The sequence below is a fragment of the Pongo abelii genome, chromosome 6 (assembly GCF_028885655.2).
Source record: "Pongo abelii isolate AG06213 chromosome 6, NHGRI_mPonAbe1-v2.0_pri, whole genome shotgun sequence".
Taxonomy (NCBI): domain Eukaryota; kingdom Metazoa; phylum Chordata; class Mammalia; order Primates; family Hominidae; genus Pongo; species Pongo abelii.
This window is the reverse complement of record NC_071991.2, coordinates 11,947,961-11,964,166: the sequence shown is the minus strand read 5'-3', so window position 1 is coordinate 11,964,166 and position 16,206 is coordinate 11,947,961. Positions and strand designations below refer to the sequence as shown.

At 50.0% G+C, this 16,206-nt stretch overlaps 1 protein-coding gene across 14 annotated transcripts in view; it reads right to left on the bottom strand.

Moving 5' to 3' along the window:
* CUX1 (cut like homeobox 1) overlaps positions 1-16,206 on the bottom strand; it is a 467,346-nt gene that overhangs the window by 28,747 nt on the left and 422,393 nt on the right. For 11 of the 14 annotated variants that reach the window (XM_024249252.3, XM_063725468.1, XM_063725466.1 and 8 more), the window contains one exon: positions 4,216-7,217. The exons of the other annotated variants lie outside the window; for them this stretch is intronic. In XM_024249252.3, coding sequence (XP_024105020.2) covers positions 6,551-7,217 — 667 coding nt within the window. In that variant the 3' untranslated portion in view covers positions 4,216-6,550. Of the gene's footprint in view, positions 1-4,215; positions 7,218-16,206 lie in introns of those variants that run through there. 14 annotated transcript variants of the gene reach the window in all.

Genomic DNA, 16,206 nt, shown 5'->3' with positions numbered 1-16,206 from the left:
AACGCAGACTAATGCTTTCTTAACATTATCGGGTAAACTAAAAGGATTCATGAAAAGCAACTCAAAGGTATCTTAAGAGTTTAAGAACGGGGGCATGGGGGAAGTGCACATTTATGCATAGCCAAATGTCTTTCTCTCGCCAGCCTTTTTTTTTGTCTTTTTTTTTTTTTTTTTTCGGGATTTTTCGCCTACAATGCCCAACTTTTAAAGTTAGCATTTTGGAGGAGACTAGGCGCTTTGGAAATGTCTTGTTAAAGCTAAATGTCACTTCATCCAAAAATGAAAACTCGAGATGATGCCACGGATGGCATGGACACGGTTATCTTTGGAGGGGAGGTGGCGGTGGGAGAGGCCTGGGCAGGAGGAGGAAGTTTTTGGAAGTCGGGCAGACAGGTGGAAATTGCATGTCCTTCTATTGCCCTGACCAGGGTGGTGAGGAGCACAGGCCGCCGGGGCCTCTGGGATTGGGAAGACTGGGCTGGGGGGCCGGGAGTAGGGCTGGGGCTTGTTTTACGCTCTGCCCCCCACACCCCCTCCTCTTCCATCCTGATTAAGCCCAAGGGTTGTGGACTTAACTTTCGGCCCATCTCTAAGGGTTTCACAGACTGGATCCTTCTAAACTTTATTGGGTACCTGCTTCCCCTTTTCCCTGGTAGTTTTCATCTACAAAAAGTCAAAACCTGATCGAAATAGAAACAAGATCATCAAATTGGACCATTCTCTTAGCGTTCGAGTGTGCTGGCCAGACTGGCATTCAGTACACACTGAGATCCAACCACATCACACTGGCCCCAGGTCACCACCTTGCCACTCAGGGCACAAGCCCTGCCCTGTGGTCACAAAGGCTTCCCTAATGTCATCAATGCCCAGGTGAAACCACAGAAGCACTGAGGGATTTCTAAATGTGAGCTTTGGCTGGTCGATGCCCAAGCACAGGATGCTGTCCCCATCCTTAGGTTCTTACTTGCAAACTCTCTCCAGCAGGGGAACAGTTTGGCCCCCACGGTGGACAGACCCACCTCCAACCAGCAGCCCCAGGAGCCGGTTTTCTTCGGTGCTGGATGGGAACTGGCATATTCTTTTGGGATAAGAGGGTGATGCAACTGTGGACGGGGCATGTAGGCTGGAGAAAGCCATCTATCCTTTCCGTCTTTGAGATGTTTGATGTTTGCAAAGTAGCGTTCGCAGTGACGCTAAAACCACGCCACAGACGACAGACACCCAAGAGCTACCGCGTTCCCCAAAGCCAGCTGGGAATCTTGGGAAGTGTCCTCATGTGGCCACTTTGGGGCAGTCCGGGGCAAGGATAATGGCCATGATGGATCTTAACAGCTGAACAGGACTGGACAGAAAGGAAGGCGGACAGAAGACAAGACCCTCGGAGGCCCGAGACCACGCCCTGCCTGCAAAAGAAACAGCTGCTGGAGCTTTGGGAACAGGTGGAAGTCAAGAGAAAAATCCGTGTGCCTTGCAGAGCACAGCTGTTTCTCCGTGTTGTGCTCACAAAAGGAGAGACACACAAAGCCGGCCCACCAGGCAGAGGGATGCTCGTGTCTGCTGCGCTGGCAGCTTTTCTGCCCTCTCCAGCCCACGTGCCTCACAGTTCTGTGGGGTGTGGTTCTGGGTGACATCAGATGGAGAACACAGGTTAGTGAGGTAGAAGGGACAATGAGGAGTGTGAAGAAGAGGGAGGATATCTGGGGAGGGACAGGGCCCCCCACCGGCAGCACAGGAGCCAAACCTCCAGCCTAAAGTACCACAGCGAATAGCCCAGCACGCCCACTGCTCATGCCCCGTGTTGCTACATCTCGCCCTGTACAGCTGGCTTGTCGGCCTTGGGATGAGTAAGGTCTATGGGCTTTTGTTTTTACTGGTCTGCCAAGAAGCGCCTGTCATAGTGCATTTAAGGCAAAGGCTGTCGCCCCTCAGTTCAAAATCTCTGCTTTTGTGTGACTCCCAGAAGGACATGCGTCCGTTCCCCTGGCTCTGCTATTTTTCAGTAAGATTTGCTTTGCTAAAATCAGAGGAATGAAAAACATTGCATAGAATGTCAACAGAGTTCACTGATCACCCTTGTATCAAAGGACATGCATGCAGGAGGAACAAAGTCATCCAGTCCAACCTTAGTCGGGAAGGCACCTGCCCGTGAGAGAGCTCACCTGGGGACTCCTGTTCCCCTCTCTTTTTAGGGCCTGGCTGTGGCATGATCTTAAAGTAGTCAGCTGAGGCCCACAGTGATCTCTTTGCAGCCTGTGTAAACTGGTCGTGAGCTGCACGCCTGATGCTGGCCCTGGCCAAGGAGGGAGATGGGGTATGAGAGCTGGCCACCTGGGCTTGGGCGGTGGCCAGAAAGGAATATTTAACCCAGAGCTCTGCTGCACTCAGGACCCGGACCGCCAACCAGCAGACCTGAACGTCCACATCAGACAGGATGGTTTTTCAATGGGAAGAAAACAAAGATGGCGACAGGAAGGAAACTGAGCAGGGAGGTATTTGTACTTTGGAGGTACAAGGGATCTACCCCAGGGAGGCCGTCAACTGGTATCTTTTGCCTCAATTACTTGCACAAAGTAGCAGGTTTTGATGGTGGGTCCCTGTGAGCCACGATCCTGGCATTTCTCAGAGAGTTCTCCCACGCATGCATCCCTGGGCTGCCACCCCGATCCTGTCCCAGGAGACGCTTAGAAGCTGCCTCATGCCAAGATGCCTCCTAAGATCGTCTAGAAGAATCCAGTTGAGCTAAGCTCCATGGCTCTGATAACCCTTTCTAAAGAGAGGTCTGGTGAGCAGAAACCACAGATGTCTTCACTGATACAGAAGTTCAAGAGGAGGTTACCTGGGAGCTCGGGGATTGGGGAGGAGGATAGAAGACTCCTCTGGGATGGAAGTGAGTTGGGCACAGGTCTAGAACAGAACTCTCACACCTGCCGTCTCAGCTATCACAAGGGAGCTTGGGCCAGAACCCCGGGTCAAGAGGCTAAATGCAAACACTGATTTTATGCCGAGCCTCTGCTTAGCCAGCTAAGTTAATGGCAAAAGCCTTAAGTTATGAACACTGCCTCCAATTAACAAAAAGAAGCCATTTAAAATGGCATAATGGAGCTTGTAATTAAGTGTTAGTGTTTTATATGGAACCGTTTCCCCCAGGGGAGAGGTATAAATCAGCTTTTTAAACTCGTAGAGCGTGAAGAGGAAGGGGGTCGGCTGCCTGCGGGGGCCACTGCTTGGAATGCCAGCCTGCTGAAGGGGAGCCATGCCGAGGGGACACTGTTCAAGGCACTTGAATACTGCTTAGCAAGATGAGAGATTAACCCTTAGACTCCAACTGAGGGGCCCAACCAGGAGGGGGTGCTCCCCTGGCCACGGATTGCTGTATTATTTTAGTGGCAGCTCTTAGAAGTATTACAGACAGTGCTAGCTTCACATCAAAAATCTAAGGTTAGGATCTCCATTTAAAAAAAAAAATAAATAATAGAGGAAAAAAATACACAGAACTGCAAGCAAAATTTAACCAACTGATTGTATCCGGCACCAGATGTAAGTCTGGCAAAAAAGACAGAATGGGAACAAACAGTAACCTAGTTAAAAATCTAAGAAGTAAAAACAAAAAAGAGAAAACAACACATATGACTAAATTGCTTGGGAGGGTCAAAATGACTGCATTTTAGACTGTTACTGTTTGGCCACTAGAAGGGACAAATCTGTATTTGTCAATTTCCTCAGATTTAACACCTTTGTAAATAACAGTCATGCCTTTAAAACTAAACCCTAGCCTACTATTTCCTGTTAACTTTTCATCTTATAAAAATTAGACAATATTTAAAGATTCATCACACATGGTGACAAAAGTCCCTTGAGGGTTTTGTGGAGAGGACGCCACAGTCATCAGGGCTCTGCCACTCACTGTCCTAAGGGTCACTGATGTGAACTCACTCTTCTCCATGCACCTGAATTGAGCTAGATGTTGACCCGTGTCCCCTTAAGCTCCTCTAATTTTGAATTCTCTTCTCCCTGAACCGGATTTCAAGTTCAGAAATGATACCCCCAACAAAAGACAAACAAACGGCCTGCCTCCCAGCCCCCTAGAGCCTTCTGAAAACTTCTTATTCATGAAAAGGCATTGTCTTTAGTGTAGTGACTCTCAAAATTTGTGAAAACGTGAACTAAGTGCTGCAGTTGCAGGTTAAAAGACTGTAAATGAAATAATCTCTAAAACATCATGCAAGAAACGTGGTTTCACATCTTACAGTCAAAGTCCTACAAGTTAATTAACAAGCACACGGAGGTGGAATAGCCAGAGCATACCTTTAAAATTATAACTCCCTCCCACCCCCCAAATAAAAAAAAAGTAATATTAATTAAACTTAAGAAATAATGAATGCACCATTAAAATGTCATCCAAAGATGTTGACCTAAGACAAAGGTTTCAATGATACACAATACGGTCAAAAAGTTTTCAATCAGTAATATACAGTATGACAACTACATCTTGTAAATTATACCCAATACTGCCGGCAGTCTATCCCTCTAAAGAATATTTGCCCCTTTCATCCCTTCCTAACAATCAGATAATAAAATACAGCACCTATAAATAAGCAAAAAAAAATATATATATATACCGAAATCATCTATTGTTAGTTTAAAGATATGGCAATAAAGGAGTCTAAATTAGCAAACTTGTAGAAGCCGTAACTGATAAAACAGCTTATTGAAAAAGGTGGCAGTAATGCACTCTACGTGTGCACAGGTACTTAAGAAAATACACAGACGTATAAAATTGCACACACGCACACGCACGCACACTCTCACCCGCCTCTATTCTCACGCATATACACATAGACAAGGGAGGAATCAGAGACAAGTTAGACTTTCAGTTTGTACTTAGACTGCCCTAAAACTGTGCATAAAAGAACTTTCTAAGAGGCGAAATGAAAGAAGGGCAAATGGTAGGTTTGGAAGTTGAAGAGCATCCACGTTTTGGTGTGAGTTTGGGCCATTTCTACAGGGATGGGAGTGGGGAGCCCAGAATGCCACGTTCTCTCTCCTGCAGAGAAAGGAAGTTTCCCACGAGTTCAACAGGGTCATCAGTGCTTGCGGTGGGAAGAAAAAGGGAAAGAGAGAGAGAGTGCGCGTGTAAGCCCTGCCCAGGCCTGGGGAGTGTCTTCCCCTGGGAGGGCTCAGTTCATCAGGTGTCCAGGAGAGTGGTGTGAGGTGAGGTGCCTTCTGTGCCAGAGAGAGATCCGTAGACTGCTATCTACTTGGGGACGGGCCCGTCTGGCCCTGGAACTGCCTGCTGTGCTCGCCCGGACTACTCTCTCCTTTCTTTCAATGCTTGCACACGTGCAGACGCACAGACAGACTGAGACACCATAAATTAAACAAAATTAACAGGTACATGCTACAGTTCTAACTTGTCTCCTAAACCTCCAAGATATGAGGTCTGATCAGCGTGCTCTGCGGTTAGAGGTTAAAAAGCAGATTATAAAATACCTAGATTCGGATCTTTTCTTTTTTTTTTTTTTTTTTTTTTTTTTTTGTCCTGATTTGGCCTAGAATGGAGTGTATTAAACAAACCCTGGTCTGCAAAACCCAGGGTCAGTTAAAGCTATACATCGATGTGCACTACATGTCAGGATTCTATTCACATACAAGAAAACACTATGTCAGCTACCACAAAATCAGAGTTTCCTGATGTGACGTTTTCTTTTTGTTAAAAAATATGTGGAGTAAATGTGTTTTATTTTAATTCAAAGTTTCAAACGAGAAGATTCTTTTCTTGAAAATATTTAGGAATCCAAACTAGTGTGTTTAGAGTCGTTTTGACTGTGCAATCTCTTAGTGGCAACTGAACAGCTACAAAAACTTTCTTTTTTAATTTTTCTGAAAAATCCCACCCCCTCCCCTTTTATTTTTTCCTGGTTTAAGAAGATAATAGTGTATTATCGCTCTGAAGCCATTAGATGGCAGATAAAAAGCCCCCTTTTAATATGTGGGTTTGATTTTTTTTCTTTTAAAGCCCACACGGAACAGGAGGACACAAGGCAAAGCTGTAAGAGTTATTCCAGAACCTGTGGAAATCACTTAGGGCAATTAAAAAAACACTTCAGGGTACAAAAAAGCTCGACCACACATTTCCGTTTTCTTCCTTGAAAACACGACATAGATTGGGCTTAATGCTCCTTTGTTTTCTATATGCACCTTGGCCTATGGCGATTTTGCCCTGTGGCCCGCAGGGCGGTAAGTGCGCAAAGCGGTCCAGGCCGCGGGCTGGGTCTGGGCCGCGGGGTCGGTGGAGGCCGCAGGGTCGGCCCGGGCCTCAGGGTCGGTGTGGGCCGCAGAGTGGGTCTGGGCCGCGGCCTTGGATCTGGGCCTCGGGTCGGTGCAGGCTGCGGACCGTGGAGTGGGTCTGGGCTGCGCGCTCAGGTCCGGCCCTGGGTCGGTGCAGGCCGTGGGCCAAGCCCAGGCCACGGTGTCCACAGCGCCTGCCCCGTCCGACCCCGTCCAGGCCCTTGCGGCCCAGCCTGGCTGCCCGCCCCGGGGCCACGGCCCCTCAGAACTCCCATTCGATAGGTTCCTCCCGGCTGGCGGCCTTCTCCAGGCGGTGGATGATGCTGTTCAAGTTCGCGGCCTTCTTCTTGCGCAGGGGGTTGTCGCGCGAGTCCCGGGCGCCCGCGGCCTCGGGGAGGCCGAAAAGGCTCTGCAGTGAGCTGGGCCTGCGGGGGGCGCTGCTGCTGCTGCTGCTGCTGCTGGGCGGCGGCGCGGAGCTCCGGGCCGCGGGGCCCTCCCCCGGCGCGGCGGCGGCGGCGGCGGCGGCTGAGGTAGCGGCGTCCTCGGGGGCCGCGGGCGCGGCGGTGGCGGTGGCGGTGGCGGTGGCGGTGGCGGTGGCGGGGCTGGGCAGGGGCCCCGGGCCTTCCACGGGGCCTCCCTCGTGGTCGTCGTCGCGGGCGTCGTCCGGGCCCGGGGTCCCCGAGGGCGGCGGCTCCGTCTGCTCCGCTGGCCGCGGCACCTCCTCCCGCTCGGCCTCTCCCTGAGACTTGGGCTCCTCGGTGGTGTCGGCGCTGCCTGGGCCCTCAGTGGCCTCCACGCCGTCGCAGCTGTCGCCCTCCGAGCTGGGCGCCGCCCGGCCGCTGCGGGCTGAGGGTGAGTCGCTAGCGCCCGCCTGGCCCTGGCTCCCGGCCTGAATTTCCTCAATGAACAGTTCTCTGCGGATCCGAGACCTACGAGACAACAAGCGGCAGGGACGTGAGGGGGATGCTGCTGGGGTCAGGGCCTCTGGTGCTACCCCAGCCAGACCCCTCTCTCTGGGGCTCCTGCTCCATCCAGCCTGGAGGCCCCTCCGTGCCCCTCCAGCGACCCTGGGGCCACGGGGCAACCCCTCTCCAGTGTCACCAACCACCCCTCCGGGCCTGGCCAGGAGCCATCTCAGGGCTGGGACACCACTCCCCTCTTCTCCACTGCAACAAATTGCCACGGGCACTTATTTTAATTTTTATTTTTTGAGACAGAATTTCCCTGTTGCCGCCCAGGTGGAGGGCAGTGGCTCAGTCTCCACTCACTGCAACCTCTGCCTCCTGGGTTCAAGCGATTCTCCTGCCTCAGCCTCCAGAGTACCTGGGATTACAGTCACCCGCCACCACATCCAGCTAATTTTTGCATTTTTAGAAGAGATGGGGTTTCACCATGTTGGCCAGGCTGGTCTCAAACTCCGGACCTCACGTGATCTATCTGCCTCGGCCTCCAAAAGTGCTGGGATTACAGGTGTGAGCCACTGCATCCAGCCACTTATTTTATTTTTCAAAAACCTTTTGGTAACAAGGCCTTGTTCTGTCACCCAGACTGGAGTGCAGTGGTGCCATCACAGCTCACTGCAGCCTCCAACTACTGGGCTTGAGTGATCCTCCCATCTCAGCCTCCTGAGTGGCTAGGACCACAACTGTGTCACTATGCTTGCTAATTTTTAAATTTTTTTTTTTTTTTTTTTTGAGACAGAGTCTCGCTGTTGCCCAGGCTGGAGTGCGGTGGCGCAATCTCGGCTCACTGCAGGCTCCGCCCCCCGGGGTTCATGCCATTCTCCTGCCTCAGCCTCCCGAGTAGCTGGGACTACAGGCGCCCGCCACCTCGCCCGGCTAATTTTTTGTATTTTTAGTAGAGACGGGGTTTCACCGTGTTAGCCAGGATGGTCTCGATCTCCTGACCTCGTGATCCGCCTGCCTCGGCCTCCCAAAGTGCTGGGATTACAGGCGTGAGCCACCGCGCCCGGCCTAATTTTTAAATTTTTTTAAGAGATGGAGTCTCGCCATGTTGCCCAGGCTGGTCTTGGAGCTCCTGGGCTCAAGCAATCTTCCTGCCTGGGTCTCCCCAAGTGCTGGGATTACAGGCATGAGCCACCACTTCTGGCCAGGGTTCTTATCGAGTGACACGTTTCCTCCATCTCATCCCATCCTGCTCCACCCAGACTGAGAAAGGCAAGGTCCTATTTATTCTTTGTACACCCAGGCCTTGCACTGGCGCCTGGTGTGCAGTAATGAAGGCTGGGTGAGTTCATCAATGAAACTGCCTGATAACCGCTGCATCCAGCAGGACTTCAGGAGAGAGGACCAATTATTGGATAGTGGCCAAAGTGACAATTTTAATCTCTGAGCCACAGAAGGTCAGGTTGGGGGCTTGTGGTCCAGGGTAGCGTGGAATTCCACCTAATTCTGTACTTTTTCTTTTTTTTTTCCTTCCCTTATTTTACTTAGAGGCAGTGTCTTGCTGTCACTCAGGCTGAAATGCAGTGGTGTGATCATAGCTCCCTGCAGCCTCCACCTCCCAGGCTCAGGTGATCCTCCTGCCTCAGCCTCCTGAGTAGCTAGGACAACAGGTGTATACCACCATGTCTAAATTTTTTAAATACTGTAGAGACAGGATCTCATGATGTTGCTTAGGCTGGAGTGCAGGGGCAAGATCATAGTTTACTGCAAACTTGACCTCCTGGGCTGAAGTGATTCTCCTGCCTTGGCCTCCCAGTGTTGATACTACAGGTGTAAGCCACCAAGCCCGGCCAATGAGGCTTTCTGAGGCTGGATATGGTAGCTCACGCCTGCAATCCCAGCACTTTGGGAGGCTGAGGCGGGCAGATGGCTTGAGGCCTGGCATTTGAGACCAGCCTGGCCAACATGGTGGAACCTTGTCTCTACTAAAAATACAAAAATTAGCCGGGCGTGGTGGCAGGTACCTGTAATCCCAGCAACTCAGGAGGCTGAGGCAGGAGAATCTCTTGAACCTGGGAGGCGGAGGTTACAGTGAGCCAAGACTGTGCCACTGCACTCCAGCCTGGGCAACAGAGCAAGATCCTGTCTCAAGGAAAAAAAAAAAAAAAAGGTTTTCTGGGTTCCTACTCTGCGCCGGATCCTGTGCTGACTGTGGGGACTCCCCTGGGGAAGATCCTACTGTAGCTTAGCCCAGGGTATTGAACTCTGGTGGGGTGCAGGGGGTTGTGAATCTGCTACGGAGTTATTTGGTTCCTGCGTGCAGTGAGCTCTGAACCTTGCCCTGAAAGATTTGTGAGCTCTGGTTCAGAAAGGAAAGGTTCTGAGAAGCCCCCCAGAAGTTCCAAGGTGTGTAAGTCTTTCCCCTTTCCCTGGGGCTACCTTGGGAACCCAGGAAATGGTGGCTTCTGTGAACAGGTTCCTGGGCGCTATGGCTTTCAAGCTCCTTGGCAGTGAGGCTGCTAGTTGGGGTGAAACGCTCCACCCCACCTACTCTGGTTGGGGAGGCGGGAGGCTATACGGAGGTTTGGTCCCAGCCCGACCCAAAACCAGAGTACAGGCTTTTTGGAAGCAGGCACACTTGGGTTGGATATCTGGCTATGGTGCTTACTAGCTGTGCAACTTGGAGAAGTTATTTAAACTCATAGCCATAGGATTCTGTAAGAAATAAGAAAATTTCATTTTTCTTTCTTTTTTCTTTTTCTTTTTTTTTTTTGAGATGGGAGTCTCACTCTGTCATCCAGGCTGGAGTGCAGTGCTGCGATCTTGGCTCACTGCAACCTCCGCCTCTTGGGTTCGAATGATTCTCCTGCCTCAGCCTCCCGAATAGCTGGGACTACAGGTACGTGCCACAACAACTGGCTAATTTTTTGTATTTTAGTAGAGACAGGGTTTCACCATGTTGGCCAGGCTAGTTTTGAACTCCTAACCTCAGCTGATCCACCTGCCTTGGCCTCCCAAAGTGCTGGTATTACAGGCGTGAGCCACCACGCCTGGCTACAACTTCAGTTTTCTTATTTCTTGTCTGAAAAATGTGGAGAATGGTATCTTCCTTGCAGAGAAGTTATTAAGATTAAATAAGGTATTAAATGTATGATGTAGGACCCAAAGTAGCCACTCAAAAAGGGGTCACCCTTCCCCCTATCCAGCCGCTGTTTGTGTGCTGTGATAAGCCCTAAGGCTGGGGTGGGGAGGGGACACCGTTAGGCATGGGGCCTGTGTTTCCATGCTTGTGAGCTTGGCCCCTGTGTGCAGACTTTGCCTGTAAAATGGGGCCAGCAGCACTGCACTTGGGTGCTGATGGAGGGACTAATAAGATGGTACATCTATAAAACTGTCTGCTCAGGCAGGGTGCAGGGACTCATGCCTGTAATCCCAGGGCTTTGGGAGGCTGAGGTGGGAGATCACTTGAGCTCAGGAGTTAGAGACCAGCCTGGGCAAAACAGCAAAACCCCATCTCTACAGAAAAATACAAAAAATTAGCCACGTGTGGTGGCATGCACCTGAAGCCCCAGCTACTCCTGAGGCTCAGATGGAAGGATTGGCTGAGCCTGGGAGTTCAAGGCTGCGGTGAGCTGAGATTTTGCCACTGTACTCCAGCCTGGGCGACACAGCGAGACCCTTTCTCAAAAAACCAAAACCAAAACCAAAATCAGAAAACAAACAAACAAAAAAAACTTTTTGGCTCAGCACCTGGCACATCCTTTGTGCCCCACAGATGTGAGACATCATCCTTCTTAGCCTAGATTTGTCTCCATGTTTCTAAGGAATACTGTCTTCTGGCCTAGAAAGATGAGCTACCAGGAGCAGTTGTGGTTTTTAGGGAAGTCACACAAGGCTCGTGGAATGCCATGGCTACGAGGGTTCGGAATCCGAGTTCCTACTTGGGTGGACCTGTTTTTCCAGGGGAGAGCAGTGTCCTGTGGCGTGTTGTTCTGGCAATCTCGTCGTCAATCCTGGGTAAATGGTCAGCCTGAGATATGTTTTTTTTTTTTTGCGGGGGGACAGGGTCTTGCTCTGTTCCCCAGGCTGGAGTGCAGTGGCATGATCACAGCTCACTGCAGCCTCAACCTCCTCAAGTGATTCTCCCACCTCAGCCTCCTGAGTAGCTGGGATCACAGGCACGCACCACCACGCCCGGCTAAGTTTTTCTATTTTTTGTAGAGATGCGGTCTCACTACGTTCCCAGGCTGGTCTCAAACTCCTGGGCTCCAGCAGTCCTCCCACCTTGGCCTCCCCAAATGCTGGGATTACAGGCCATGCCCGGCCCAGCCTGAGATATTTTTAATTGCCTTTAGCCAGAGATATTCCTAATTCCCTTAAAGTGAAAGGATAAGAGGAAATAAAGCTTGGTTTTTATTTTTGAGGGGGCAAAAATTGACACCAAGTGTTACTCCCTGAGGGTTCCAGTGGGGCAGGAGAAAAGAAAATCTACTTTTCCTGTTTAACCCCTGAGAAAAGAACGTAAACAACTACGTTCTCGGTTAGGGATTTAACACATCCAGTGTTGGGAAGCTCTGTCGGGTATAACGGCAGGTTGGTCTGTATAAAGCATTTAGTGAAAGAACCAAAGCCTTGGAGAAAAAACTCAGTTGCATCTCTGCTCTGCCCCTCTGCCCTTGGCCTGCTGGGTGGGTGGTCTTTTTTTTTTTTTTTTTTTTTTTTTTGAGACAGAGTTTTGCTCTGTTGCCCAGGCTGGAATGCAATGGCGCAATCTCGGCTCACTGTAACTTCTGCCTCCGGGGTTCAAAAGATTCTCCTGCCTCAGCCTCTAGAGTAGCTGGGATTACAGGCATGTGCCACCACACCGGGCTAATTTTGTATTTTTAGTAGAGGCAGGGTTTCACCATGTTGGCCAGGCTGGTCTCGAACTCCTGACCTCAGATGATCTGCCCGCCTTGGCCTCCCAAAGTGCTGGGATTATAGGCGTGAACCACCAAGCCCGCCGCTGCTGGGTGATCTTAGACAAGCGACTTCATGCTAATTCTGAATGCTCACTTCTCCTTCATTTATTTTTTTATTATTATTATTATTATTATTATTATTATTATTATTATTATTTTCTGTAGAGACAGGGTCTCACTATGTTGCTGAGGCTGGTCTCGAACTCCTGGCCTCAAACCATCCTCTTGCCTCAGCCTCCCAGTGTGGTGGAGTTCCAGGCATGAGCCACTGTGCTTGGCCCCTCGTTTCTCCTTCCACCTGTTTCGTTGCTTATAAAATTCTTCTCTACTCCAATCCTCCTTTCAAGAGCCTACTCATCTCATACCTCTTCCATGATATTTTTCCAGATCTCTGCAGCTCAAACTCATCTCTTGGATCCCATATTTGACTCAGCCCAGCCTGCTTTGTTGTGGAGTTATTTTTGAAAGGAAGCATTTGTTGAGTGTCTACTCTGGATTCAGACCTGGGATTCGTTTATTTTTTTGAGACAGAGTCTCGCTGTGTCACCCAGACTGGAGTGCAGTGGTATGATCATGGCTCACTGCAACCTCCAACTCACAGGTTCAGGCGATTCTCTTGCCTCAGCCTCCTGAGCAGCTGGGATTACAGGTGTGCACCACCACACCTGGCTAATTTTTGTATTTTTAGTAGAGATGGGGTTTCATCATGTTGGCCAGGTTGGTCTTGAACTCCTGGCCTCAAGTGATCCACCCGCTTTGGCCTCCCAAAGTGCTGGGATTACAGGCATAAGCTACCACACCCAGCCCAGACCTGTGATTACTAAATTTTATTTACTAAGTTTTGAGGTCCTACTGGTATTCTTCTTCTCTCCCCTTCTCTATCTTTGCCACAGGTGTACCACTGAATTTCCTAGTGCTAAAATGCACAAAAGAGGCGTCCCCACAATGACCACAGACTACAGTGTGATAGGCATGACTATCAGAAGACCAGCAAGACAAGCAGCAAACTAAGAAACCCGAGGGGGTGTACCCTGGCCAGGGGGCAGTGACTGCCATGCAGCTGAGGCCTGTTGGGGGACTTGGGAAACAAACGTGGCCCCAGCAGGGCCAGGGAACATACTTTTGGAACTGTTTTGTATAATTGGTAGCATCTATGCCCAGATGGTAACCTAGGGCTTTGCATGCGTCTGTATTATAGAAAGAGTTATCACACACGCCCTAAAATGGATGTGAATTGCAGGAGACTTCAAAGTGCACGCATCTTTGTGGCTAGAAAGTAGAGATGGCATCTAGGCGTGGTGGCTCACGCCTGTAATCCCAGAACTTTGGGAGGCCGAGGTGGGTGGATCACTTGAGGTCACGAGTTTGAGACCAGTCTGGCCAACATGGTGAAACCCAGACTCTACTAAAAATACAAAAAATTAACCAGGCATGGTGGCGGGGGCCTATAATCTCAGCTTCTCAGGAGGCTAAGGCAGGAGAACGGCTTGAACCTAGGAGGCAGAGGTTGCAGTGAGCCGAGATTGTGGTGCTGCACTCCAGCCTGGGTGACAGAGCAAGACTCTGTCTCAGAAAAAAAAAAAAAAGAAAGAAAGTGGAAATGGGATAGCATGGCACCTGTCGAAGAGAAGCTTCAGGAAACCCCTGTCCACGTTTCCGTTCATTTCCTTCATTCTGCTTCATTACTGTTGAAGTTTCCTTCCAAGTAGAGGGACCTCCACTGTTCTAACTGCTGGCCTCCCTCTGCCTCTGTTTTGATCTGATTGCTAAATTTGGAATGAAGAAACTGGCTGTGCAGCTCCTGGACTTTCTTTTTTTGAGACAGGGTCTGGCTGTATCACCCAGACTGGAGTGCAGTGGTGTGATCTCGGCTCACTGCAACCTCTGCCTTCTGGGCTCAAGCGAGCCTCCTGAGTAGCTGGGGCTGTAGGTGAGTGTTACCACACCTGGCTAATCCTGGATTTTGTCCTTGCGGGAGGCAGCCGGAACACGGGGAGGCCCGTGCGGGGCCAGGGCTGCCATTGTGGGGAAGTTTGCCTGGGTCTAGGGTCCACGGAGCAGGTGCGCTCAGCTCTCACAATGAGCAGCATCCTGTGACTTTGCCTCTATGGGCAATAAAGGTGTGATTTGGGCTCCGACCTAATATTTTAGTTTCCCAATTTGTTCAGAGCCTGGGTTGTTTACTGGGCCCCTTCAGGAACTCCAGTGGACCTTATGGGGGAGGGAGGGCCTGGTGAGAGACACAACTTCCCCTCCAGCCTGACTGTGACTTTGTACTGCCCATGACTGTGTCACGTGCACAGCTGGGAGGTCCCCATTGCCATCAGCTACACCTACGTAGGGTGACCTTGGTTGAACCAGGAGCACCTACCCCAATGTTACTGTGCCCTAGGGACAATGGGAAGCAGCACCTGAGATGGTCAATGGCAAGGCACTAGCTTAGGGATCTCCATCAGGGCCCTGGAATTCTTGGTTTCTAGCAGTAGAGAGTATGGTTATAGCTATGATCAGAAACTCAGGATCCTTCAGTGGGTTTCCTCCATCTACTCCAAACACTTCATCCCAGCGCACTTTGTTCTACCAAGAGAGCACTGGGGCCTGACCTCCTTAGCCCCTCTGAGTTCTATATTTTTCATCTGTAGAATGAACAGAAGTGGCTGGGTGCGGTGGCTCATGCCTGTAATCCCAGCACTTTGGGAGGCTGAGGCAGGTGGATCGCTTGAGGTTAGGAGTTCGAGACCAGCCTGGCCAACATGATGAAACCCGTCTCTACTAAAAATATAAAAATTAGCCAGGCATGGTGGTGCACACCTGTAGTCTCAGCTACTCAGGAGGCTAAGGCAGGAGAATCACTTGAACCTGGGAGAAGGAGGCTGCAGCGAGCCGAGATCGTGCCATTGCACTCCAACCTGGGCGACAGAGTAAGACTCCGTCTCAAAAAAAAAAAAAAAAAAAGGAATGATGAGAATATGGTTATCTCATATACATTTGTGAGCTGTGAGGATTAAGTTATATAACTCGGTGAAACACTTAGCTCAGAATCTGAGATCTAGAAGATGCTCAATCTGTCTTCGTTAACTCATGAACTTTCCCAAATGTAAAGGTCTTAAATGACTTCATTTATTTAATTACAGAACTAATCAAACTAATTTGGAAGATAACACGGCAGAAGACCCCGAGAAAGCACTGCAAAATCACTAAGAAATAAAAGTTCAGGCCAGGTGCGGTGGCTCATGCCTATAATCACAAGGCTTTGGGAGGCTGAGGTGGGAGGACTGCTTGAGTACAGGAGTTTGAGACCAGCTTGGGCAACAGAGTGAGACCTCTGTCTCTATAAAAAATCAGCAGGCATGGTGGTGCATTGGCATCCTAGCTACTCAGGAGGCTGAGGTGGGAGGACTGCCTGAGCCCAGGAGTTCAAGGCTGCAGTAAGCTATGATTGCACCACTGCACTATAGCCTGGGTGACAGAGCAAGCCCTTGTCTCTAAAAATAAATAAATATGAATACAAATATAAATATAGATATATATAAACTAAACCACAAAAGTTCCACTCCTTTTGAACCATGGATGCCTACACTCTCCCTTACTAAATGATGTAATCGAGAGGTGATTTTCTTTCTGGGTCATGGCAGACACCACCTGTTTCTAACCATGTGACAGTGACGGGAAGGGGCGTGGCCTTACATCTCTGGAGTTAAAACCTCCAATAACACCTAAGGAACTGCCGGCGTGGTGGCTCATGCCTGTACTCCCAGCACTTTGCGGGGCCGAGGTGGGCAGATCACCTGAGGTCAGGATGTTTGAGACAAGCCTGACCAACATGGTGAAACCCCGTCTCTACTAAAAATACAAAAATTAGCCGGGCTTGGTGGTGCATGCCTGTAATCCCAGCTACTTGGGAGGCTGAGGCAGGAGAATCACTTAAACCCTGGAGGCGGAGGTTGCAGTGAGCCGAGATTGCACCAATGCACTCTAGCCTGGGCAACAAGATTGAAACTCCGTCTCAAAAAAAAAATAAAAAAAAGAAAAGAAAAAAAAAAAAAAAAACC